The 26,670-nt window shown below is 47.3% G+C and overlaps 1 protein-coding gene across 2 annotated transcripts in view; it reads right to left on the bottom strand.

The window, feature by feature from the left end:
* CREBBP (CREB binding lysine acetyltransferase) overlaps window positions 1–26,670 on the bottom strand; it is a gene marked incomplete at both ends in the record, with an annotated part of 162,171 nt that overhangs the window by 78,110 nt on the left and 57,391 nt on the right. For both annotated transcript variants that reach the window (XM_080702425.1, XM_080702426.1), the window contains one exon: window positions 1,782–1,958. In XM_080702425.1, coding sequence (XP_080558551.1) covers window positions 1,782–1,958 — 177 coding nt within the window. The remainder of the gene's footprint in view (window positions 1–1,781; window positions 1,959–26,670) is intronic.

Here is a 26,670-nt window from a genome sequence, read left to right as displayed (position 1 = left end):
TCATGACCAGCTGGAATAAGCAGCACCCGACGAACCCTGCACTACGAGCTGAAGAACGGCGAGGATGCTGCGATGGAGTTTAAGTTTTTCTTAAAATAAAGGAAAAAGCAGCACACCCGTAACCTGGCTCTGTGGTGCGCGCCTGTGAGCCCAGTGCCTGGGAGGCTGCAACAGGAAGATCTTAGATTTGAGGCCGCCTCTGCAATTTAGCAAGACCTAGAATAAACAAGTTAAAAAATGGAAAGGGCTGGGGGTGTAGCTCAGACACAGAATCCCCTGGGCTCAGTCCCCAGTACATACACACATCTCCACACACGGAAACGTATCAGAAACAACGCTGGGAGACGCCGCTCGGGGAACCTGGCGCCTTAGCCTCCCTCCCCTGTGCCCTCCAGGCAAAGCGGGTGCCACCCCAGCTCCCCGCAGGCCAGAGCTGCTCCCAGAAGCCCAGACCAAACCAAGGGTACTGGGGCGAAGCTGTCAGAATCAGGACAACCCTGGCAACCAAGAGCTACTGAAAAAGCGTGGCAGATAAGGAAGGTAGGAGGACGATCAGAAGGGACAAAGGGGAGAGGGCTGTAGTAGCTTGGTGGGGTTTTTTGGTTGTTTTTTGTTTTTTATTTGGTGGTACTGGGGTTCCTGGAAGCCCTTCTACCTCTGGGCTACACTCCCAGACCTATTTTTTTTATATTTTGAAAACAGGGTCTCTTAAGCCAGAGCGGCTGGCTACGAACCTGTGCGATCCTCCTGTCTCAGCCTCCCAAGCGTGGGGATTACAAGCGTGCGCCACCACACCCGGCTCATGATAAAGTTTTAAAACACCAAAAGACAGGCTGAGCACAGTGGCACACGCCTGATTCCGAAGGTTGAGGCATGAGGATCGAGAGTCCCCAGCCTGGACAACGTGGTGAGACGCTGTCTTGAAATGAAATGGAAGGGTTGGGGATGCAGGTCCTGTGTGGAGCACCTCGGGGTCAAAGCCCAGTGTCAACAAAATAAAGGGAACGCCATCTTTCTTGAACATAATCTGCCTTTCTTCCGAGACTTTCCAAGCTGCTACTAGAGAAACGTGTGGGTGACCGCTCAGAAGGCACAGCTGCAGCTAACAGGCCCCGGAAGGAGCAAGCCGGCCGTGCGGGGTTCGGCTGATGACCAAGAGCCCATCGGACACCGGGCAGCTGAGGTCTGCACAGTGAGGAGGGCCAAAGAAGGCAGGCCCCTTGGTGTTCTGAATTAACTGAGATCCGACGTTGTGATACAAAGAGAGCTCTTTCCATTAATATCGTGGCTCAGTAGGTTGGGGGTTCATGGACAGCTTCTACTTTATAGATAAGAACTCTCACGGAGAATGAGAAGAGGTGAAATCATCTACCAAGTCAGACATAAGACCGGTTCATCAAAACAACGCAGTCCTCAGAAGGCAGATGACTCTCATCTGACTGGAACACAAACCAATGGGCTTCCATTGACAACCCACTAAACAAACAGCAAGGGCAAGAAAGGCCAGCCTGGCCGATCCTGGCGAGAAAAGTGAAGCTTCACGTACACGAATCCTCTCCGCAACACGGGGAGTCGGGGAGAAGTGGCTCGATCTTTGTCGCCTTTTCCTCCGGCTGCTAGCTCATCACAGAATACGAAGCTACTCAGAGCACAACTCCTAAGAGATATGGGCTACCTCCCTATCACTCCAGGACACACTGCCAGTTACAGATTACCACTGTGAGCCCCAGAAAATCCACAGGCCAGAGCGCCCACAGCACGGAGAGCCAGGGGCCACTTACCATATTTGGCACGTTGGTGACTGAAGTATTCTTGATGTCCGTAGGGAAGGTAGGCAAACTATTGACCATGCTCTGTTTGCTGGATAACTGGGGGTTCACTCCAGTGGCTCCCAGCTGCTGCCCTCCAGTTTGACTAAAGGGTTGTCCAAATGGACTTGTATTACCAGTCATTCCCATCTGAAACCAAAAAACAGGGAAGACCAGTTATAACACCATCATACGTAGGAGGAAGAACCCCTGAAACGCTCACTTGAGCCAATGATGGGGAAGTGGCTGAGGCCTTGTGAAACCGGCATCTTCAGTGATAAAGGCTCATTACCAGTGTTCACAGATCACTAACGGAGCAAGTGGTTCCAAAGGCTACTGCTAAGACTGAAGGCTACGGAGATGCTCCAGATAGCCCGGCCTGTGCCTGCCCCCCCACGCCCCCCCGGCAGGGCTTTTCTCCCCGGCTCAGCCACGATCTTCGCTTCTACATTCTAGATTTCTCAACTTCTATTCTGTATCAATTCTCAGTTGACCCAACTGAACAGCTGTGGTCCCCAAGTCTAGCATGTGCTCAAAATGAAATAGTAAAATAAAATGTTTAACTCCATTAATAAAAACCTACTTCGGCTGGGCAAAGGGGCGCATGCCAGTAATCCCGGTGACGTGGGAGGCTGGAGCAGTCGGCTCACCAGGGTAAGGTCACTTAGCAAGTGGCCCACTCAGCCAGACGCCTCAGCAACACCCTTGTCAAAATGGAAAAATAAAAAGGGCTGCAGAGCGCCCCTTAGCTCAATCCCCAGTACCACAATGATTAGTAAACTTGGCTTTGTTTTCATCTGAAGTTTATCGGGACTTGGTCTAAGGCTGCTAGAGAATCTCTGAGGCAATCTTTCCAGTAAAGTTTAAAAAATAGAACAGAAAAAGGAACTGCTCAGCAATGATGAAATTTACACTATGACACATTAAAACCTAGAGCACTCACCACCCATAGCCCAGACATGTTAGAGTGTGCTCTTTTCTCCTTCTTGGTGGTACTGGGGATGGAACACAGGCATCTTCTACCTCCAGGCTATACCCCCAGCCTGTTTTATTTTTTATTTGAAAACAGAGTCTCACTCAATTGCTGAGGCTGACCTCCAACTTGCGACCCTCCTGTCTCAGCCTCCCAGGCACCGGGAGTACAGGAGTGCGTCCCCATGCTCACTCCCTCCTCTCTTTTTGGTGGCACTGGGGATTGAACCCAGAGGCTTTCTACCTCTGAGTTAAACCCCCAGACCAATTTTATTGCTTATTTGGAAACAGGGTCTCACTAAGTCGCGGAGGGTCTTGCTCAGTTGTCATGGCTGGCTTTGAACCTGTCATCCTCCCGTTTCAGTCTCTCAGGATTACAAGTGTGCACTACTACGGCCGCTCTCCCCTCCCTTTTTTAGAAAAGGGTCTCACTAGGTTGCTGAGGCTGGCCTCAAACCTGTGACCATGTCTCAGCCTCCCAAGTACTGGGATTACAGCATGCATCATCATAGCCAGCACAGGCATTTAGTTCAATCTCAGAAATCTAATCATAGTAACCCCCCAAAAAAAAGCTCTCCCACAATGAAATCCATTAAACGTCGCCTTATGGCTCTACCAGGCTTTCCTATGAAAAAGCGTTGTGACCAAATACATCCACCCGTCACTCAAGAACCTGCTTACCTGCTCGCTCTTCATTGAGAATAAACACATAAACGGCAGCTCCTGCGTGTAGGGAAGAGCACAGCAGAGGAGAGCCCGCCTGGCACACCTGCGCCGCTCGTGGCCCTGGGGCGGCTGAAGCGGGGGCTGAGGACAGGGCCCTGCTGCCCGGGCCAGGCCTGCACTCGCCTTTCCTGCCGACACAAGGACACCTGCAGCCAGCTCTGGAGGAGCGCCCAGCCATCGGCAAGAGCACTCAGGCCCTGAGCCTCTGTCCTGAAGGCAAGCGGCAGCCACCAGCTCGGCGGAGGCAAGAGGACACTGTGCTACTCTACGGACACGGTCACAGACTCGGGAAGCAAAGCACGCCAGCCGTTCAACAACACGCTCAGGAGAACCCACCCTGGGCCCTCGGGGCACAAAGGCAGGATGGAAAGCCTCACCTTCCTCACACATCCGTCTCCTCTGTAGCCCCAGCACGGAGTGCGCTCAGCACCGGGAAGAACCGAGCAAAGTACACTCCAAGACACTCACTGAGCAGGCCGACCACGGGAGCCTGCGGGTGGGCGGTCACCGCCGGGAGTCACGGGACCCACGGCACCCAGGGCCAGCGTGGCGTGGAGTGCACGGGTGAGCGCGCCCTTAGTTATCTTCTAGGCTTCCGAGAGCCCCAGGCAAGAGTGGGGCTGGACGGGCCCTGCCCATGCTGTAAGCCGAGCGGAACAAGGATACACTGGGGCTGGCTCCGCGGCCACGGGGTCTGTGTTCAACTGCAGCCGCCTGCTCCTCTGCGCCACACCTCCCGGCCAGGCCCATCATGCCCTAGCCCAGAACCCCACCTGGCTCTGAAACACCGACCCCTCGGCCTCAGCAGTCCCTGCTGGCTACAAACAGCCTCTATTTGCTTCAGTGTGGGGACAAATAGAATTTTTACTTGTAACTATACAACAGCGATCAAACTAGCAATAACAAACTCTGGGCAGAAAGAGTCTCCTCCGCACAAAACAGGAGCACAAGCCCTCCTGCTCACTCCCCTGCATAAGTCACCAAGATAGGTCCAGTCTCTAAGAAAGGATGTGAACAGAAATCGAGGGACCAACTAGGGGGCTAGGGAAGAACAGTGCAGACACAGAAAAGGAGGCACCACAGCTGGGCGAGGTGGTACATGCCAGTAATTTCTGTACCTGGGAGGCTGAGACAGGAGGATCACAGGTTTGAGGCCAGCCTCAGCAACCAGTGAGACTCTCATCAACCTAGCAAGACCCTGTTTCCAAATAAAAATAAAACAGGGCTGGGGATGTAGCTTGGAGATAGGTTTAATCCCCAGTATCAACAAAACAAGGAGGACGTTGAGGAGGCGGCCAACCGCAGGGCGCAGGCGTATCATGAGGGTGGCACCTCCCCCAGAGCAGGCCTCTACGGGGCCACACCAGGCCTGGGTAGGATGGCGCTCCGCGGTGGGGCTGCGCAGCGGCCCCTCTCCCAGCACAGCAGCCCGGACGTCGCTGCAACAAGAGAAGGGCGGCACCGGCCCAGGTCGCCGGCGTGCGCAGGCGAGGAGTTGGGGCGGTGGCGCCTTCTCAGAACTGTGTGTGTGTGTGTGCGTTTTTCATGGAAAAGCACATTATCAGGTGCTCCAATAGCTTCCAAAGGAGGCGTCCTAAGATCCCCTGTCCTTAAGGAAACAAACTCCCCCAAATGCTCAGGGAAGAGCGAGCTCTCCCTTATCTCACAGCGCAGGGGATGTGCGGGCGCCTTGCTCGTGGCCTGCTCTTTGCAGGGACACAGCCACGCATGAAAACCGCTCCGGGACACGGAGCGCCTCCGGCCGGCGCCTCTGCACGGCCACCTGAAACACGCTCCTGAGAAGGGTGGGTCACGGCCAGGCGCCGCCGGGACGCACGGTGTGAGCAGAGGAAAGGGAGCCCCGGCGGACACGAGTGCCTGCGCGGCCCGAGCACCCTCAGTGACAAAGAACGCCGCGCCTGATGCAGTCTCAACGAGAACTCTAGTCACGTGCTGTGCTTTGGATTTTTTTTTTTTTTTTTTTTGGTGGTACTGGGGGTGGAACCCAGGGGCTTTCTACCTCCGGGCTATACTCCCAGACCTATTTTATATTTTATTTGGAAACAGGGTCTCACTAAGTTGCTGAGAGCCTCACTAAGTAGCTGAGGCTGGCTTCGAACCTGTGGGATCCTCCGGTCTCAGCCTCCCAAGCGCGGGGATTACAAGCATGCGCCACCATGCCAGGATGGGACCCAGGGGCTTTCTACCTCCAAGCCACACCCCCAGCCTTTTTTTTTTTTTTTTTTTGCGGGTCTGGGGATGGAACCCAGAGGCACTTGACCTCTGACCTATACCCCCTGCCCATTTTTTTTTATTATTCTTTATTTGAAACAGGGTTTCACTGAGTTGTGGAGGGCCTCACTAAGTAGCTGAGGCTATCTGTGAACTGCGATCCTCCGGTCTTAGCCTCCCAAATGCTGGGATTACATGCGTGCGCCACCATACCCGGCTCCTTTTTATTTTAATTCTCACTAAGTTGTGGAGGGCTTCACTAAAGTACCTGAGGCTGGCTGAGAACCTGCGATCCTCCTGTCTTAGCCTCCCACATACTAGGATTACAAGTGCGTGCCACCGCACTGCCTCTAATCCTGTTTTTTTTTTTTTTTTTTTGGTGGTACTGGGGTTGGAACCCAGGGGCTTTCTACCTCCGTGCTATACTCCCAGACCTTTTTTATACTTTATTTGGAAACAGGGTCTCACTAAGTTGCTGAGAGCCTCGCTAAGTAGCTGAGGCTGGCTTTGAACCCGTGCGATCCTCCTGTCTCAGCCTCCCAAGCCTGGGAATTACAAGCGTGCGCCACCATGCCCGGCTAATCCTGTTTCTGAAAAGCCGACTTCTTTGGTTTTCCTCACACTTTGATCGCACTTAAAACCCACTGCACTGCAGAGTGCTGGGAGGAGTGAGGCCTTTCTCGTCAGAAAGCTTATAGGAAGGAAACGTGACCTGTGACCTGTGGCCTGTGGCAGTAAGCTCACTGGGGGCCTCTGCTTAGGGTTCAACCCACCCACTTCATCAAGAAGGGAAGGCTCGCCTAGGAAGCTCAGCAGCATTAAATCAGGCTGAACCCACTCCCAAGCCGCAGCTCGAGCGGAGACCTTGTACCACAAGGCTGTGGCCTCCCCTGGGTAGAAGGTGTCTCGAGCATACCGGTGAGAATGAGTGGGGGACGTGCTCCTGGACCACAGCCGCGGGTCTGCACTCAGAGGCGCAGCCTCTGTGGTCTAGTACGCGGACTCCGGGGTTAGTTATCCAGTCTTGACAGCGTGGGCAACTCGCTCTCCGCCCCGCGCCGCCCCACGCCGCGGTCCCATCACACCGACATGGCTGGAGCGCTCTGCCGGGGTGGTCAGGATGAGGCCCCTGTGCCGCCGCCCTCACTGCTGGCACAGGCTGAGGCTTTGGGAGGGGTCGCTTTACACCAGTGTAGTTTCTTTCCTAAGTACATTTGGAGGAGAATGAGATGAAAGAACAGACTTCAAACAACGTGTGAGGGTAGGGAAGGTGCACACACAGACTGGCAGCAGAGGGCCGCCGGGGTCGCTGGTGCTCCACCCAGAGACATGCTCTGAGGAACAGAGAAACACTTGTAATAAAAGCAACTTTTTTTTTTGCAATAACCCTATTTTGTTATTTTTGTGGTACTGGGATTGAACCTAGGGGCATTCTACCTCCCAGCCAGCCCCCAATCCTTCCCCTCTATTTGGAATCAGGGTCTGAGTTGCAGAATACCTCAGTAAGTAGGTGAGGCCGTCAACGAACCTGCTCTCCTGTCTGGGATTACAAGCGTGTGCCGTGACGCCCAGCACTTAATTCTTACATTGAAGCAGGGTCTTACTAAGTCACCGTGCACTGACCTCAAACTTGAGACCCTCCTGTCTCGGCCCCCCACATACTGGGATCACAAGCACGTACCACCAGGCCTGCCTGGCAAAGCCCACCTTCCAGTCACTCCTGTGGACATACTCTGAAGCAGCCATTATTTTCAAACGGTCCTCATAAATCACAAACATTTCCTGTTTTCACTCGTTTGCTTTCCAGTTTTAAAAAAAAATTCAAACTGTCCGACTTTAAACTTAAAATAAGCCACAAAGTAAGCAACACAATCAAAATACCCTGATCTATTAGGCCCGGGCTGAAATTTAACCCAAAATGTAGACAAACTGAAGGAGAGCTGATGCGCCTCCTGCTCCCGAGAGGGCCCGGGCACAGCGACCACCATGCCCAACATGGCCGGGCCGGGCGCGCCTGCCGGCTGGGGTTTGAACCTTCCTTCTCCACATTCTAGCACACACTTAACAACTACAAATTCTTACAAACTGCATAAAAACAAAACAGTTCAGTATCCAAGGAACAGAAATTTGCAAATAATCGAAGAGCCAGAAATAGCCATTCTTTTCAGTTCCATGAAGAACCAGAACTGAATCGACGGCCAGATCGCTCGGAGAGCGAAAGCCAAACCCATTCTCCCTCGGCAGCCCGTCATTTCTGGAAGAAAGCCAAGAGAAGCAGCCTTCGTGGGAAGACATGGCTGGATTCAGTCGTCTGCTATCACCCGCTTGCTCCTGGAACCCTTCCAGGGCCTCAACTTGGTGGACGGACAGGAAGCGGAACAGGCGGCCGGTGGCAGTGCAGTGCACACCCGGGCGCAGCCACCTCCCACGCGAGCGTGCAGCCCAGGCGTGCACACCTGCCCGGACCCACAGACCCTACAGGAAGGTGAGTACACTCATCACGTGTCACTTGGATTGGTACGTCTCCATTCAAGAAGCTATGAGCAGGCTGCCTTGAGCAGTGGTATTCAGGCCTGGGACTCAGAACCTAAGAGTGGAGCTGGGATCTTCTTCGAGGTGGTACTCTCGTGTAGGCCAGGGCCTCTGGAGATACAGGCTCTTTAGGGTACCGCCTATCAACCCGCAAGCAAAAACACAGGGCAGAGAGCAGTAGGGAGACGTGTGTGTGTGTGTATTGCTGGGGATGGAACCCAGGGGCAGTCTACCTTTGAGCTACACCCCCAGCCCTATTTTATTTTATTTTTGAAACAGGGTCTAATTTGCTGAAGCTGGCCATGAACCTCAATCATCCGGTCTCAGCCTCCAAAGTATTGGGATTACAAATGTGCACCACCATGCCCAGCTCTGGAGGGATTGTGTGTGTGTGTGTGTGTGTGTGTGTGTGTGTGTGTGTGTGTGTGAGCACTGAGGCTTGAACTCAGAGGTATTCTACCTCTGAGCTATACCCCCAACCCGATTTTATCTCTTATTTGGAAATAGGGTCTCGCATGTTTCAGAGGGCCTTGCTAAGTTGCTCTGGCTTGGCCTTGAATCTACGATCTCCCTGTCTCAGCCTCTCAGGTTCTGGGATCACAAGCATGTACCACCATGACCGGCTTAGAGAGACTTTTTATTTAATCATTCTTCTGACCAGCCAGGTGATGGGGGACAAACTTAGGGGCCCTCTAAGCCCTAGTTTTTGCCATGTGCAAAACAGCAGCATTTAGATAAGCACTAGGTTAACCTTAAAGTTCCTTCCGATCCTAAAAATCTGATGACTTTTTTGGAACATACGAAGTTCTTGATTCATGTGAGGCCTGTGCTCCTGGGAGACCCGGCTCCTTGCCGTGAGTGACGATTTGTGTCCGGAGCCTGCCTGGCCCTGAGAGATCTCACCCAGGCCATGCTCGCCATAGGACCCTAGTGAGAACCTCCCAGGGTTCCCTCTGCATCCTTGCCCAGAGAACTTTTAGAAAGCGTGGGTGAGCCTGTAAGTCCCGCGCTCGGGAGGCTGAGACAGGAGGATCGCACAGGCTCGAAACCAGCCTCAGCTACTCAGTGAGGCTCTCAGCAACCTAGTGAGACCCTGTTTCCAAATAAAGTATAAAAAAGGTCTGGGAGGATAGCCCGGAGGTAGAAAGCCCCTGGGTTCCACCCCAGTACTACCAAAAAAAAAAAAAAAAAAAGAATAAAATTAATTAATTAAGCATTCTTACTGAAAGTATTTTGTCTAAGCTAAAAGATTTCCATAAGGATTGTCTGAAATGTAAGAAAAGTCAATAAATAAAAGGAGGTATTTATTGGCACAAGGAGGGCTTAAGGGAATTACACATGATTTGTAAGAGATAAAATTATTAAAGTTTTCTTGGTCACATTTAATGCATTGATTTTTATGCTTAGAACAATTATGGTTTTTTAAGACATTAATCTGCTCTTGGTAAAAGTTTGTAAAAAGTAGCCTAGAGAGCAAGAGCTTTTTTAAAAATGAGGATAATTTCCTATGTTTTTTTTTGGGGGGGGGCGATACTGGGAATGGAACTCGGAGGCCTCCTGCATCCCAGCTACACCCCCAGACTTATTTTATTTTTTATTTGGAAACAGGGTCTCATTAAGTTGCTGAGAGCCTCACTAAGTTGCGGAGGCTGACTTCAAAACTGCGATCCTCCTGTCTCAGCCTCCCAAGCACGGGGATCACAAGTGCATGCCATCACGCCTGTTTTCCTATGTTCTTCATATTTAAAACAATAAAGCTTTTTGCTCTTAGTGACATATATGAAGAACTTGTTTAAGAGAAAGGGTTTTATGTGTTTATCAGGCTTTGGGGGGTACTTAGTAAACCGCATTTCAGCACATACATCTTATAAAGTTAGACATACAGATTTGATGTAGATGCAGGGTAACCAGTGAGTGACCCCTTTGTGCAGCGTGCATTGTATCTGAACTGTAACAGTATAAAATGGCTAATAAAAGTGGGTTTTTTTGGAGGGGGGCAGTGGGAGACTGAACCCAGAGACATTCTATCTCTAAGCTACACCCCCAGCCTGATTTTATTTCTTATTTGGAAACAGGGTCTCACTAGGTTGCTGAGAGCCTCGCTAAATTGCCGAGGCTGGCTTTGAACCTGCAATCCTCCTGTCTCAGCCTCCCAAATACTGAAATCACAAGCATGTGCCATCATGCCCGGTTTAATAAACTTATACCAATTATATGTTTAGTACTATTCAAAAGTCTCCATCATTTAAAACCTGGTTTATATCTGTTCGTTTTGACTAAAGAAATTTCATGTTATATTACTGCATAAATAATGTAATTGCTCATCAGATAATGAACCTATTTGGATTAATACAGTTCCTTAAACTTATAAAAGGTCTAGAGCTATTTTTTTCACTTTTGTCAATGCAGTTTACTGACACGTACTTGTAATTACAGTTATCTTACTGAGCTATGGATTCTGAATTTTACTCCAAAAGTAAATGCTAAGTTCATATATTTGAACTTTGGTATAATTGTAATATTAATTTTTACTGGCTTCTTTGTAAGTTAAATATATTTGTGTTTCCCAAATATCCTCTGAAATGCAGAGTTTAAGAGAATACTTTACCAAGCAGGTATCCTCTAAACAAAGACTGTTAATAGCGATAGCCTTTTCCAGGTTTATATTTTTGTCTTCCTAAATCATATTATGACCATTATTAGGCAAAGATATTAAGAGGTGCTTGAAATCTTACCATCTCAAACTATGCCACTCTGACTGAAGACTGAGCACTAAGGATATAGTCAAATTCAAATGGAAATTTATTTATTTTGTGGCACTGGAGATTGAACCCAGAGGCATTCTACCTCTGAGCTAAACCCCAGCCCAATTTTATTTATTTGGAAACAGGGCCTCACTGAGTTGCCTTGCTAAGCTGTAGAGGCTGGCTTCAAATCTGCGAATCCTCCGTTGCAGCCTCCCAAGTACTGAGATTACAAGCATGCGCTACCACGCCCGCTCCCAAATGAAAATGTATGTCAACAAATATTATCAGACTTATTATACAAACTGGATATGTCTTGTCTCTAATAGTTTCATTTTGCATTTTTAGTATATAAACAATGTTTGCTAGCCATTACCTAGAAAATAGGCTATAATAATGACCCCTAAATCATAAAAAGGACTGCTGAAACTGACCTCGGTGCTTGAAAACTTGGAGGACAATCAGAAAGTAAAAGAACTAAAAAGAGAACAGCCGACATTTGACGCTAGCCTTCCCAGGTTAAGCTGGACTCAGGGGAGACCTCACCACAGCTCCTGCGACTCAGGGAGTCACCTCACCTCGCAAAAGAGGGGACCCCGAAGGCCCCAGAGACTGGAAGCCATCAGCATGCACTCTGCAAAACGGAGGGCCACTGGGGAAGGGGCTGCTGCCTGTGCTTCAAGAGACGCTAAGACCAAGTTCAGCAGACCATGAGCCAGGCGCGGTGGCGCACCTGGACTTGGGAGGCCGACACAGGAGGACCATCCTCAGCTACTTAGTGAGGTCTCCACAACTTAGTGAGACCCTGTTTCAAAATAAAGAATAAAAAGTAGAGGTGGGGGCATAGCTTGGAGGTAGAATTTTTCTGGGTTTAATCCCCAAAACTAAACCTATAAAATGATGTGGTTCCCTCCCCATCCCTCCTTCCCATGCTTGGCTTAGTGGTTGACATCTAGTACATAGCAATTTATCCAAAATTAACAACGATAATCTCACATAACAGTTTAGTTTGTCTGATACCAATGGAATTTGAAGAAAAGAGTAGTAGTATATTTAAAAAGGGGGTGGGAATAGTGAGAATATAAATTAGATATTTTCTATCAAAGGAATAGCTTGGTTTGGGCTTCATTTTGTAAACCTGCCACTGTGTAACCTTTCGATGCTTGTATTTTTGTAAAGATAGCATTTCCTGGAAATCATGCCACCCTCCCCCAGCGTCTCCTCAGCCAATGGCATAAAGATTGTGAGGCTCTGTTCCCACCAATAGGAGCACAGCACAGAAGCCTCCCACTGAAAATAAAGTGCCCAACACTTTTCTGCCACGAAGTTCCTGCACACCCGACTCACTGGTAGCAGAATCTCTTTTTGCAAAAAGTAAAACTTGCCTTGCCAAGCTGCTTTCAAATATGTGTCGTGTGTGTGTGTGGGGGGGGGTACTGGGGATGGAATCCTTCTACCTTGGGGCTCCATTCCCAGACCTGCGTGGTCCTCCTGTCTCCGCCTCCCAAGCTCCTCCCAAGATCGGGGATTACAGCGCATGCCACTACACCTGGCATGTCTTTTTTTTTTTTTTTAACAACAACATAGAAATTTTCTTCTGACAAGTAGTAGAATTCTTGCCTGGAATACATGAGGCCATGGATTCGATTCCCAGCACTACCACCAAAAGCTGGAGAGAAGAGGAAGAGCAGTGAATCTGTAAAGACTGACTTAATCCACACGGAAGCCCAGGTACAGCACAGTGAGGCAGAGAGAGCTTTTCCTAGGTCACTAGATGAACAGTAACAAGCATAGACCCCAAATCCCTGCACAGAAATCTTAGCAGTGCACAAAAGCACCTTCCTTCAGGAACTGACAAGCCAGCTCGCTGGTATAAATGACAGGAAGGACAGAGGAAAGGAGGCCTAAAGAAACAAAGTAACGTGAGTACAGGTTATGTGGGAATCCAGAGCATGAAAGTTTGAAGGAAGATGGCTGACAGAACAAGCTGCCCTCACCCCACCAAACTGGAAGCCTCCTCTGCATGGTGCAGGAAACTACATGTGTGTGTGTGTGTGGGGGGGTACTGGGGTGGAACCCAGGGGCTTTTCTATCTTCTATCACTAAATAGCTGAGGCTGGCTTCGAACCTGTGCGATCCTCTTGTCTCAGCCTCCCAAGCGCTGGGATTACAAATGTGCGCCACCACGCCAGGCTCATCATTCTTTATTTTAAAACAGAGTCTCACTAAGTTGCAAAGGACCGCATTAAGTAGCTGAGGCTGACCTCAACTGAGATCCTCCTGTCTCAGCTTCCCAAGTACTGGGATTATAAGTGTGCACTGCCATGCCCAGCTTCCCTCCCCTCTTTATTATACCTACCCATCTTTCCTTCCTTCCGCCATGCCCAGCTTCCCTCCCCTCTTTATTTCCTTCCTTCCTTCCTTCCTTCCTTCCTTCCTTCCTTCCTTCCTTCCTGGTACTGGGGGTAGAACCCAGGGCCTTTTCTACCTCCAGGCTATACTTCTAGCCCTATTTTATATTTTATTTGTTTATTTTATCTTATTTTACTTTTTTTTTTTTGCGGGTCTTGGGATGGAACCCAGGGCCATTCTACCTCTGAGCTACAGCCCCTGCCTTATTTTTTATTCTTTATTTTGAAACTGGGTCTCACTGAGTTGCAGAGGGCATCACTAAGTAGCTGAGGCTGTCCACGAACCACAATCCTCCGGTCTCAGCCTCCCAAATCCTGGGATTACAAGCGTGCGCCACCACACCTGGCTTCTTTATACTTTATTTGGAAACAGGGTCTCACTAAGTTGCTGAGAGGCTCAGTAAATAGCTGAGGCTGGCTTCGAACCTGTGCGAACCTGAGGCTGTCTGCGAACCGCGATCCTCCGGTCTCAGTCTCCCAAATGCTGGGATTACAGGCGTGCGCCTCCACGCCAGGCTAGAAAATGACGTGTGTGTGTGTGTGGGGGGGGTAACTGGGGTTCCTGGAAGTCCTACCTTCGGGTTACACTCCCAGACCTATTTTATTTTTGGAAACGGTCTCTAAAGCCAGCATAGCTGGCTTCGAACCTGTGCTATCCTCCTATCTCCGCCTTCCAAGTGCGGGGATTACAAGCGTGCGCCACCACGCCCGGCTTAGAAAATGACTTTCAAAAGTAGTTTCCAGCCAGGCGTGGTGGTGCATGCCTGTAATCCCAGCATTTGGGCTGAGACTGGAGGATCACGGTTCGCAGACAGCCTCAGCTACTTAGTGAGGCCCTTTGCAATTCATTGAGACCCTGTTCCAAAATAAAAAGAATAAAAAAATAGGACAGGGGGTGTAGCTTGGAGGTTGAATTCCCCTGGGTTCCATCCCCAGACTCGCAAAAGAAAAAAACGAAAAAAAGTCATTTTCCATTCAAAGGTCCTGCCTGCCCAAATGACAAAGCGCTGGCCGCTGTCGGCTGCACAGAGCACTTCAAATATGAATCGAAGCTGTCGTCAGACCCAAATACACTGTGCACCTCAAAATGACTATCCCTGTCATCGAGATTACGCCTAGGTGGTAATTTAGGTAAAATCCACCCTGATTATAATATGGCTAGAAACTGTCATGCTTTGCTCTAATGTATTATACACGTGGCCAGCAGAGTCTGAATGAATGCGGTTTGGCCACCGCTATCAAACTTCTAACACCAGCCTGATAGCGGACTTCTACCACCAGAAGACTAGGAGGGCAGGAACAGAAACGAGCACGAGACACGAAAAGCTGTGTGTTGCTCCAACAGCTTAGGCTCACTGCCTCCAATCGCACCGTCGCTCTGGGTACAACAAAGGTATAATTATCCCTGCTCTCTGAACTCTCTGGATGCCGCTTTACTGCACTCTATCTGATACCTGAGCTTCAGAAAGTAACAAGCAATAGACTGGATGAGGATTTACCTGAGATGCTTAGCTCCCAACTTCAGACAGCAAGGTACAGTTATTACTGGAAAGTATCTCACTGATGCTCTGGCAAGGAGCCACGAAGAGCTTTCACACCGCCCCCTGCCTCTAGGGTAAGTGCTGTCTTTGAGCCAATGGATGTTGAAAAAGCCGTGGCAATATACAAAGCCGATCAACCAGGAAAGCATGTCTATTAGGCATCTTCTAGGAGGGAGGGACCATGAGGTGGTGGAGGTTGGTAACACTTGGGGCCAAGTTCTCCCAAGCCCAAGGTAAGAGACACAAGCCACAAAAAGAAAAACAAAACGAACAACAACAAAAAAAAAAAAAAAAAAGAAGAAGAAGAAAAGGAAAAAAAAGCTCAGCCATGTTGTCAACTGGCAGGACCACATGACTGAGAATGGATTTTAAGGGGAGAGAAGGGTTCGTTCCAGGCCAACAAGACAATCAAGAGGTCACAGGGCTAGGTCACAATGTTCAACTGCAGTGCTACTGCGGGCACACATGAAAACACAGCAGGCAGCTAAGGAAGGGGCCTGATATGCAGCATTCTTGCGGTTTCAAATCTATCCCTAAACTGGGCGTGGTGGCACACCCCTGTAACCCTAGCATTTGGGAGGCTGAGACAGGAGAATCGCAGGTTCACAGCCAGCCCGGCAACTTAATGAGGTCCTCTGCAACTTAGTGAGACCGTTTCTTATTTATTTATTTATTTATTTATTTATTTATTTATTTATTTATTTATTTTGGTGGTACTGGGGTTCCTGGAAGCCCTTCTACCTCCGGGCTACACTCCCAGACCTATTTTTACATTTTCATTTTTGGAAACAGGGTCTCCTAAGCCAGCGCGTGCGGCTGGCTTCGAACCTGCGCGATCCTCCTGTCTCAGCCTCCCAAGCGCGGGGATTACAAGCGTGCGCCACCACGCCCAGCTTAGTGAGACCGTGTTTCAAAATAAAAAATAAAATACAGGGCTCGGGTATAGCTCAGGGGAAGAATGTCACCAGGCATGGCGGCACACGTATGTAATCCCAGTGGCTAAGACAGGAAGATCACAGCTTCAGTCTGCAGATTTGACTAGCCTAAGCAGTTCAGCAAGTCCCCCAGTAACTTGGCAAGATCCCATTTCAAAATAAAAAATAAAATTCCTCTGGGTTCAATCCCCAGTACCATGGGCACTGAGGGTGGGGGGTGAGGCAGAATGTCCCTGATTTTAACCCACAGTAACACACACACACACACCCCCGTATCGCTACTCAAATTATCTAAATGTCAACAACAGTACCACAGAGTGGCCACCTGGCTAAGGGTCCACTGATAGGTCTAAGATGTTACTTAAAATGGACTGGAAGGAGCTGGTTAGTGTGTTCACACCAATACAGGACGAGGTCGCTGCAGTACATTCTGAGGAGCGGGTCCAGGAGTCTCCCTCCCCACTGCTCTCCTCCTCCGCTCACCTTGGCTCAGGGACGCCATGGGCCTGTAGCCGCACACCAGCCCGAGCCCCCGTGCAGCCAGCACTTCTGTTCCCGACAGCCCTCCAACAGATATTTATGTTTCTGGGTTTTTGGGGGGGCCCTGCAACTCCCCTGGGTCTCCTGACCCCTGTGCCAGCTCAGGACAGCAGCTCACAGCTGAGACGCTGCAGTTCACCATGCACACAGGCCACCCTGACTTCCCGCTGCTAACCTCAATGCGCTCGCACGTAGGAAGAGACTCCAAAAAACCACAGAGCACTGTGCAATCTTGAGGTGGCTTAAAGATCTCTCTCCAAAAATAGAGCACAAACCATGTCTAACACCAGGCAGGGCTCTCTGACATGAAGAGCCCGTCCACAGTGTGAGAGCAGACACGCGCACATGCTCCCTGCCGCAAGGAGAAAGCCAGTGCTTGGGGACTTCATCCCGGAACTGCCTCTCGCCTTGTTCGAGGAAGGATGAAGATGGCCTGTTTTCCAGTTCATTCTTCATTACTTGGCAGGAAAACACGGAATAAGGCGGATCATTATCAGCACATGAGGCTTCCACTTGGAAAATCACAGCTACTGCAATTACTTTACTGCAGACCACGCATGTGCCGGTTCTGGAATGCCACAAACCAAAGTGCCACTCTTGCCCTAAAATATATAATAATATGCAGAGATGTGTAGACACAGACGTATGGTCCTAAGGTTACCATCGACTGATAAATATTTGTATTTCCTGACAAGAAAATGGCACCAGCACTTAATTCTTTGCCCGATCACGTGCTGGCCTGAAGCAATCTGGATGCTCGTCTCGGAACACTCAGGAAGGAGACTCACCCTCTGCCCACAGCTAAAATGAAAATTTAATCTTTACACAGGCAGAACACAAACCCTAACAAGCGAATCAGAGATGTTCAAAGATGCCTGGGGGAAGACCAATTTGTATGTTTTTTTTTAATTGCTAAAACAAAATCTCTAGTTGCTGAGATTCACCCCCACACACTATTTGAAATTCTTATAAGAGGCAAAGTTTTCAAAAGTAAGATGAAGCAAGAGAGGAGACCGATAGAAACACTGTCAGGGGCTGGAGGACACAGCTCAGTGGCCCAGCACTTGTTTAGTGTGCGTGAAGCCCACAACAACAAAATTAGATCTCACAAAGGCATATGAAACGAGCCAACTCTACACGCACTGACTTTAAAAATACCAAGTTTTTATACAAGCAAGACCATGTATCATATATTTTTCTATTTTTAATCTGCCAAGTTTGATTTTAAAATTATGAAAAGTCCTCCCATACAGAATTCCAAATAACATGTAGATGTTCGACCTTAAAGGAGGTAGAGCATAATAACCCTTCCACCCTTACGTACGTGCTACACACAGCAACTCCTTCCAAAGGGGAACGAGTAACAGAGGGGCAGTGGAGAGAGCTGCCAGCCACGACCGCAGCTGGGCAAGCCGGCAACTCCACCTGCACGACTCCTGTTGATGGTGTGCCCTTGACCGCCGCGATCAAAGTGGCACCTGCCCTCTGTGACCTTCCTGCAAATGCCCAGGACCCCCGTCTTACCACAGGAAAAAGAAACAAATTCCCAAAGACAGGCATCCTATATATACCTCGAGCAGCTCTCCTCAAAACTGTCAAGGACATCAAGAAACCAAGGAGAGTCAGAAAAGACCACAGGGGAGGAGCCCAGGGAAATGTGCTGAACATGACGTCCTGGATAGGCCCCCAAACAGGAGGGCATGAGGGGAGAAACCGAGAAAACCCGACTCAAGTGCGGACATCAGTAATGACACGCGTCCGTGGCGGCTCCGTAACTGTACCATATGCACCAGAGTAACAGGAGGCGTTAACAGGAGAAACTGGGCATCTGTGGGTGGGAAGAAAATATCAGGCCTACACGGTCTTTCAATTTTTCCGTAAATCTGAAACCGTTTTTAAAAGGAAAGTCTTCTTTAAGAAAATCCTCTTACTTGGAAAACTGAGACAGGGGAGTCACAGGTTTGAGGCCAGCCTCAGCACCTGAGGCCCTGGGCAACTTAGTGAGTCCCGTTTCTAAATTTAAAATTTACAAATAGGGCTGCAGGTATACTCCAAGGCAGAATGCCCCTGGGTTCAATCCTCAGTAGCATTACAAATGAAGAGAAATGGCAGCAGGGGTGGTGGTGCACACCTGTAATCCCAGGAGGCCAAGACCTCAGGAGGATGGTGGGTGAAGACCAGCCGGAAGTTTAGTGAGACTCTCAGCAACCTAGTGAGACCCAGTTTTAAAATAAAAAGTAAAATGGGGCTGAGGATATAGCTTGGAGTTAGAATGCCTTTGGGCAAATATGAAAAACACTATGAAAAATTTGGTAAATATCAGCAGGCATTAACTCTAATGGAAACACAGGTATTGGTTAAATTATTCTGTTTTTCTGTGTTTTGAAAAAATTTAAAAACCAGATAGTTACAACCAAACCTTTCTTTACCACAATGACGTAAGTGAGGTGTTTGAGAGGCAAGATTACTTTGTAGAACTGTGGATAAGACAGATTAGAATTATGCTAGCCTTCACCAGAAAAGCCCACTTTCTTGTGGGGCTTGCAGCCCTCTCTGGCGGGATGACACTTCAGCGGAGCCACAGCCCCATCAGCCAGCAGGCAGAGCAGGGCGGACAGGGCTGGGCCTCTGGGACAGCGCAGGCAGTAAGCCCTCTCGCACAGCGGGACACTCCGGGAAGGCAGCTCGCTTCCCAGGGCGCCTGTTCCATAAGTCTGGTATATGGAGGAACTTGCTCCACGTACAGAAAGTCAGGTGCTACACATTTCCCTGTTAATCACACAAAAAATGGCACAGCAAGCCAGGCGTGCAGGTACACGCTCACTCTGCAACTTAGTGAGACCCCGTTTCAAAATGAAGAGCAAAACGTAGGGCTGGAGGTACAGCTCAGAGGTAGAATGCCCCTGGGTTCAATCTCTAGTACTGAAAAAAAAAAAAAAGTAAAAAAAAAAAAACAGGTTTTGTCAATCATAGGTGGATTTTAGGTAAAAGTTTGTCACTTTTTATCATGTATAATCTTGAGTCATCTCCTGGAATGGTAAGAAAAAATGGCACAGAAAATTTTATTCCTTGTGTAAAGTAGGCCTGGCACCACCTCACAGGACTGTTAAATGTGTGATGACAGGAGATCGTGTCCACACGGCAGCCACACACGGCCGGTCCACGGGCAGGTCCTCGCCTGCTCTTCCTCCTGCCGCCCCTCAGGCAAAGCAAATACAGTCACTGTTATCCTTGTTCACAGGACTATGCTGAAGTTTCCTGCTCCTGCACACATATATATGTATATATTTGAAAAATGCCAAAAATATTACATAGTAATCGACAGTAAGTGTTTTAACTTGGTGACAGATGGACAGTAAATTGCTGTCTACAGTAAATGTAGCAAACATTTGGGAAAAGCCAGTCCCTGAAGTTAGCTTTGGAGGCATTCCCATTGCAAACGTTAAGCACAGCATTTCCCAGGTTGCTATGCTGAGCTTATCCCCGGTCGGTTCAGCAAGTGACAGAAGTAACTCTTACGTGTGAGCTATTCAGTCACCACGAGGCAGCCTCTATGCGTCCTGACATCCATCCACACCACCAACACAGGCGCCCGCACACACACACAGCCGCCCGCCAGCACACCGCAGCCCCAGGATGCGGCCAGTAAACACGGCAAGCCCGGAGACTCCAGAGGTGGCGCGGACGACAACGGAGACAGGGCGTTCTGATCAGCCACAGCCTCAAAGCCTTGCTGCAGAAGAGGGCTCTACAAGGCTGGCCCTAGGGAAGCTCAAGAACAGCCCGAAGATCACGCTGACCCAAAAGCATTAGCTTCCTTCAGAACGAAACTCACTAACAGCAGACAACATCCACCGCGTTTCCACAATGTCCACGACATGGCCAAACACTTCTGAGCATCTTCCACAGAAGTAGGAAAACGGGACCCACACCCAGGAATTTTATACTTCAACAAACAAAAGCGTGCAAATAAAATAGGCAGAGATGTTACGAAAGCTTTCAAAAAAGGGCAGGAGTCAGGCAGGGTGGCACCTGCCTGTACTCATGGCCACCTGGGAAACCGAGGCAGGAGGACAGCCCGGGCAGGGCCAGCCTGGACAACTCAGGGAGCACTGTCTAAAGAGTCTGGGGTGCGGCTCAGTGATAAAGCACTCCTGGGCTTCTATTTTTAAAACAGAAAATGAACAAGATGAGAACCTAAATCCAATGACTGCCAACATTAAAGGTAAACAAAGCAGGCCTGGTGGTGCATGCCTGGAATCCCAGTGAGACAGACAGGATCGCAGGCTTCACAGCCTCAGCAACACAGCGAGAATTTCAGCAACCTAGTGAGATCTTGTTTCAAACTAAAAAATAAAAAGGGTGGGAGTGCACAGGCTGAACGTGAAAGGATGGAAAAAGATATACCATGCCACCAGTGACCAAAAAAGAGCAGGGGTAGCAACCCTGATATCCAACAAAACAGACTTTAAACTAAAACACATCAAAAGAGACAAATCAGGGCACTTCCTTTTATTAAAAGGAACAATACACCAAGAAGATATAATGATAGTAAATATTTATGCCCCAAATATGGGTGCAACCACATTTGTAAAACAAACCCTTCTGGACATAAGATCCCAAGTAGACCCAAATACAATAATTCTGGGAGACTTTAATACGCCTCCCACACCACTGGATCGATCTTCAAGGCAAAAGATGAGTAAAGACGCTTTAGAACTAAAGGAAACCATAAACCAAATGGACCTAATAGACATTTCCAGATTATTTCAACCAGGAACTACAGAATATACATTCTTCTCAGTAGCCCAAGGAACCTTCTCCAAAATAGACGACATCCTGGGACACAAAGAAAATAGCAGCAAATTTAAAAAATGTAATATAATTCCTTGCATCTTTTCAGACCACAATGGAATAAAAGTAGAAATCAACAACAGGAAACTCGAAAGAAAGTATTCAAATTCATGGAGAATGAATGATACACTATTGAATGACGAATGGGTAAGAGCAGAAGTTAGGGAAGAAATAAAAGAAATTTATGGAAACAAACGAAAACAGAGACACAACCTACCAAAACCTATGGGACACCATGAAGGCAGTACTAAGAGGAAAGTTTATTGCATTCAGTGCCCACATAAAAAGGACGGAGAACCACCAAGTAAAGAACCTGATGACACAACTCAAGGATCTAGAAATTCTGCAACAGTCTATTCCCAAAGCCAGCAGAAGACAAGAAATCATCAAAATTAGAGCAGAAATAAATGAAATAGAGAACAAAAAAAAAAAACAATTCAAAGAATCAATAAAACAAAAAGTTGGTTCTTTGAAAAGATTAATAGAATTGATAATCCCCTGGCCAACCTAACCAAAAGAAAAAGAGAATCAACTCAAATTATCAAAATTAGAAATGAAAAAGGAAATATCACCACAGATAGTGAAGAAATTCAAAATATTATCAGAAACTACTTTAAAAATTTATACTCCAATAGATTTGAAAACCTGGATAAAATTGACAGATTTCTAAGCACAGTTAACCTTCCTACACTCAACCAAGAGGACACAGCAAGCCTAAACCAACCAATAACAACCAAAGAAATAGAAATGGCAATAAAAATTCTTCCACCAAAGAAAAGCCCAGGCCCAGATGGGTTCCCAGCTGAATTCTACAAAACCTTCAGTGAACAACTAATACCAATACTTCATAATATGTCCCGGGAAATTGAAAGAGATGGAACTCTTCCAAATTCCTTCTATGAGGCCAGTATCACATTAATCCCCAAACCAAATAAAGATACCTCAAGAAAGGAAAATTACAGACCAATATCCTTAATGAACATAGATGCAAAAATTCTAAACAAAATACTAGCTATATGCATTCAAAACTATATCAAGAGAATAATACACCATGACCAAGTCGGTTTCATCCCAGAAAAACAAGGCTGGTTCAACATACGCAAATCAATACATGTTATTCACCACATAAATAGAACCAAGAACAAAAACCACATCATCATAGCAATAGATGCTGAAAAAGCATTCGACAAAATCCAACACCCATTTATGTTAAAAACACTGAAAAAAATTGAGATAGAAGGAAAGTACTTCAACATCATCAAGGCAATATACTGCAAACCCAAAGCCAACATTATATTGAATGGGGAAAAACTGCAAGAATTTCCGCTACAGTCAGGAACAAGACAAGGATGCCCACTATCACCACTCCTTTTCAATATAGTCCTTGAGACTCTTGCTGCAGCAATCAGACAAGAGAAGGAAATCAAAGGAATCCACATAGGAAGAGAGGAAGTAAAATTATCCTTATTCGCAGATGACATGATCCTTTATCTGGAAGACCCACAGAACTCAACCAAAAGACTTCTGGAGCTGATTGACAAATTCAGCAAAGTCGCAGGTTACAAAATCAACCTAAAGAAATCACTGGCCTTTCTTTATGCCAACAACGAATCCACAATGAAAGAAACAAGAACAACAATTCCATTCACTATAACCTCAAAACCAATAAAATACCTAGGAATAAACCTAACCCAAGATGTAAAAGACCTCTACAACAAAAACTATAAAACATTAAAGAAAGAAATAGAAGACGACCTTGGAAAATGGAAAGATCTCCCGTGCTCATGGATAGGCAGAATAAATATCATCAAAATGGCCATTCTGCCAAAACTGATCTATAGGTTCAATGCAATTCCCATTAAAATACCAGTGATATTCTTCAGAGACCTAGAAAAATCAATCATGAACTTCATATGGAGAAAGAAAAGACCTAGAATAGCCAAAACAATTCTCAATAACAAGAAACACGCAGGAGGCATTACAATCCCAGACTTCAAACTATACTATAGAGCAATAGTAGTAAAAACAGCATGGTACTGGCACAAAAACAGATATACTGACCAGTGGATTAGAATAGAAGATACAGAAACAAACCCACACATCTTTAGTCAATTAATCTTTGACAAAGGGGCCAAACACATACGCTGGAGAAAAGACAGCCTTTTCAACAAGTGGTGCTGGGAGAACTGGCTAACCATTTGTAAAAAGATGAATCTAAACCCCTATATCTCACCTAACACAGGAATCAACTCAAGATGGATCAAAGACTTAGAAATTAGACCTGAGACTGTGAAGTTAGTAGAGGAGAACATAGGTTCAACCCTAAAACATATTGGCACAGGCAGTAACTTTCTCAACAAAACCTCCAAAGCTCAGGAAATTAAAGCAAGAATAAACAAGTGGGATAACATCAAACTAAAAAGTTTCTTCTCATCAAAGGAAACTATCAATAACCTAAAGAGGAAGCCTACAGAATGGGAAAGGATCTTTACCAGCCACCATTCTGATAGGGGGCTAATATCCAGAGTATACAAAGAGTTCAAAAGACTCTACACTAGCAAAACAAACAACCCAATCAAGAAATGGGCAAATGAACTAAATAGACACTTCACAAAAGAACAGATACAAAGGGCCAATAGATACATGAAAAGATGTTCTTCATCACTGGCCATCAGGGAGATGCAAATCAAAACTACACTGAGATTCCATCTAACCCCAGTCAGAGTAGCAAGCATAAAGAAATCAAACAACAACAAATGCTGGCGAGGATGTGGGGAAAGAGGAACTCTTTTACACTGTTGGTGGGAATGCAAACTAGTTCAGCCACTATGGAGATCTGTGTGGAGATTCCTAAGAAAGGTGGGAATAGATCCACCATATGATCCAGCTCTACCACTCCTGGGTATCTTTCCAAAGGGGTTGAATTCAGAGAAATACAGCAACATATGCATACCTATGTTCATAGCAGCACAATTTGTAATAGCCAAAATATGGAACCAACCCAGATCACCATCAACAGATGAATGGATAGCAAAACTGTGGGAAATACACACAATGAAATTCTATTCAGCCATAAAGAAGAACAAAATTATATCATTTGCAAGAAGATGGAAAGCCCTGGAGAGCATCATGTTAAGTGAGATCAGCCAAGCACAGAAGGAGAAGATACACATGTTTCCTCTAATATGCCCAAACTAGAAAACACAAAGGATACCAGTGGGACTCCAGATATTAGAAGGGAAATACTAGCTAAGTTTTAATGGAAAGATAGGAGAGGAGAAAGGCTGATCTTGATTAATGAGGGTCTATACCTGAACATGTGTAAAATTATGAATAAGACATGGTTAACCTGGACAACCATTGGTGGGAGGGGGGAAGAGAAAACGGGGGTGGGGGGGAGAGGGCACCAAATATAGTGTAAATGTATACTATTTATGTTCAATAAAAAATTGTTTAAAAAATATAAAAATAAAAATAAATAAATAAATAAAAATAAAAATTCCTGGGGGGGGGGGAAGGCTGGGAGTGAGCCGGGCATGGTGGCGCACGCTTGTAATCCCAGCATTCGGGAGGCTGAGACCTGGAGGATCACGGTTCGCGGACAGCCTCAGCTACTTAGTGAGGCCCTCTGCAACTCAATGAGACCCGGTTTCAAAATAAAGAATAAAAAATAGGGCAGGGGGTGTAGCTTGGAGGTCAAATGCCCCTGAGTTCTATCCCCAGACCCGCAAAAAAAAAAAAAAAAAGGCTGGGAGCGCAGCTCGGAGGTAGTAATGCTCCTGGGTGTAATCCCCAGTACCCCCACCCCCAGCACACACACATATAAATAACCACTCCAATTAAAGGCTCAGATTGTCAGAATAAACTAAAAGCAAGACCTATCTGCAATGCTATACCTCAGACACAAAGACGCAAATCAGAAGAGTAAACACATACACGCTGAGCGCTGATCACAGACGGTAGGAGTGGCTACGTTCATATGGGAAGGAGACCTCGGGACCAGGAGTACTAGCAACCAACAAGGCACATTCGCAATGATAACAGGCTCGACTCACCAGGCAAATACAGCCACCCAGCACGCGTCTATAAAAAAGAGCTTCCAACACACCAAAGAGGGACTTCGTTTTTTACTAAAAGGAAAAAAATTGAGAAATCTCTAATAGGAAATTTGAATACTTCTCTCTCAGAAACCAACAAAATAGGAAAAAAAGGTAAGGATTTGAACACAACCAGCCAAGTTACTCTAACATTCACAAAACGCTGGGCCCACAACCATAGGATAAATGGTCTTTTAAACACACACTGAGCGTGTTCATCAAGCTCTGTCTACTCACCAAGAAAGCCATTTGCTGGGCCAGAAAACAAATCACAACAAACATGAAAGGCAAAAATCATACAGAACATGTCCTCTGGACAGAACGGAATTACAAATCAGTGACAGACTAATGTTTGCAAAATTGCCAAATGACGCCGGGCGTGGTGGGCACGCTTGTGATCCCCGCGCTTGGGAGGAGGAGACGGGAGGAGCGCGCAGGTTCGAAGCCAGCCGCGCTGGCTAGGAGACCCTGTTTGCAAATAAAAAATAGGTCTGGGAGTGTAACCCGGAGGTAGAAGGGCTTCCAGGAACCCCAGAACCCCAGTACCACCAAACAAACAAGCAAAATTGCCAAATGACTAAAAATTAAAACAACATACTTCAACATAAACCAGGATCAAAGAAATTAGGAGTGAAATGGTATTCTGAACTAAGCGATAATATAAACAAAATACATAAGCGCTTACGAGATGCAGCTGTAGCAGTATTTAGGGAAAATCTTTTTTAATGTCGATGAGATCATAAGGAACTTAAGTATGGACAACAAAATGGATTAAATAGCTCTAGCTATTGTTCAAATGTTAATGCTGGTAAAAGCCCAAAATCAATATCCACACCTTTACCCTAAGAAGCTACAAAGAGCACAGAAAACCCAAAATAAGCAGAAGAAAGCCAGAGCTGGACGTGGTGACACAGAACTGTAGTCCTAGTCCCAGGGAGGCGGAGACAGGAGGATCACGGGTTTGCAGCCGGCCCCGACAACTCAGCCGGCCCCTCAGCAACTTAGTGATATCATGTTCCAAAAAAAAAAAATAAGGCAGGGCTGAGGTGTGGCTGAGGTAGAATGCTCCTGGGTTCAGTCCCTACTACCACAAAGAGGAAAGAAGGAAGGAAGGAAGGAAGGAAGGAAGGAAGGAAGGAAGGAAGGAAGGAAGGAAGGAAGGAAGACAGAAAACAAACAAAAAGCCGGGCATAGGCTCCAGGCATGGTGGCGCACGCTTGTCATCCCAGCATCCGGGAAGCAGAGACCCGAGGATCAAGGACAGCCTCAGCTACTTAG

The sequence above is a fragment of the Muscardinus avellanarius genome (genome assembly GCF_963383645.1).
Source record: "Muscardinus avellanarius genome assembly, chromosome: 10".
In the NCBI taxonomy this organism is placed as follows: domain Eukaryota; kingdom Metazoa; phylum Chordata; class Mammalia; order Rodentia; family Gliridae; genus Muscardinus; species Muscardinus avellanarius.
The sequence above is the reverse complement of the archived record's forward strand: the minus strand, read 5'-3'. Positions and strand labels throughout refer to the sequence as shown.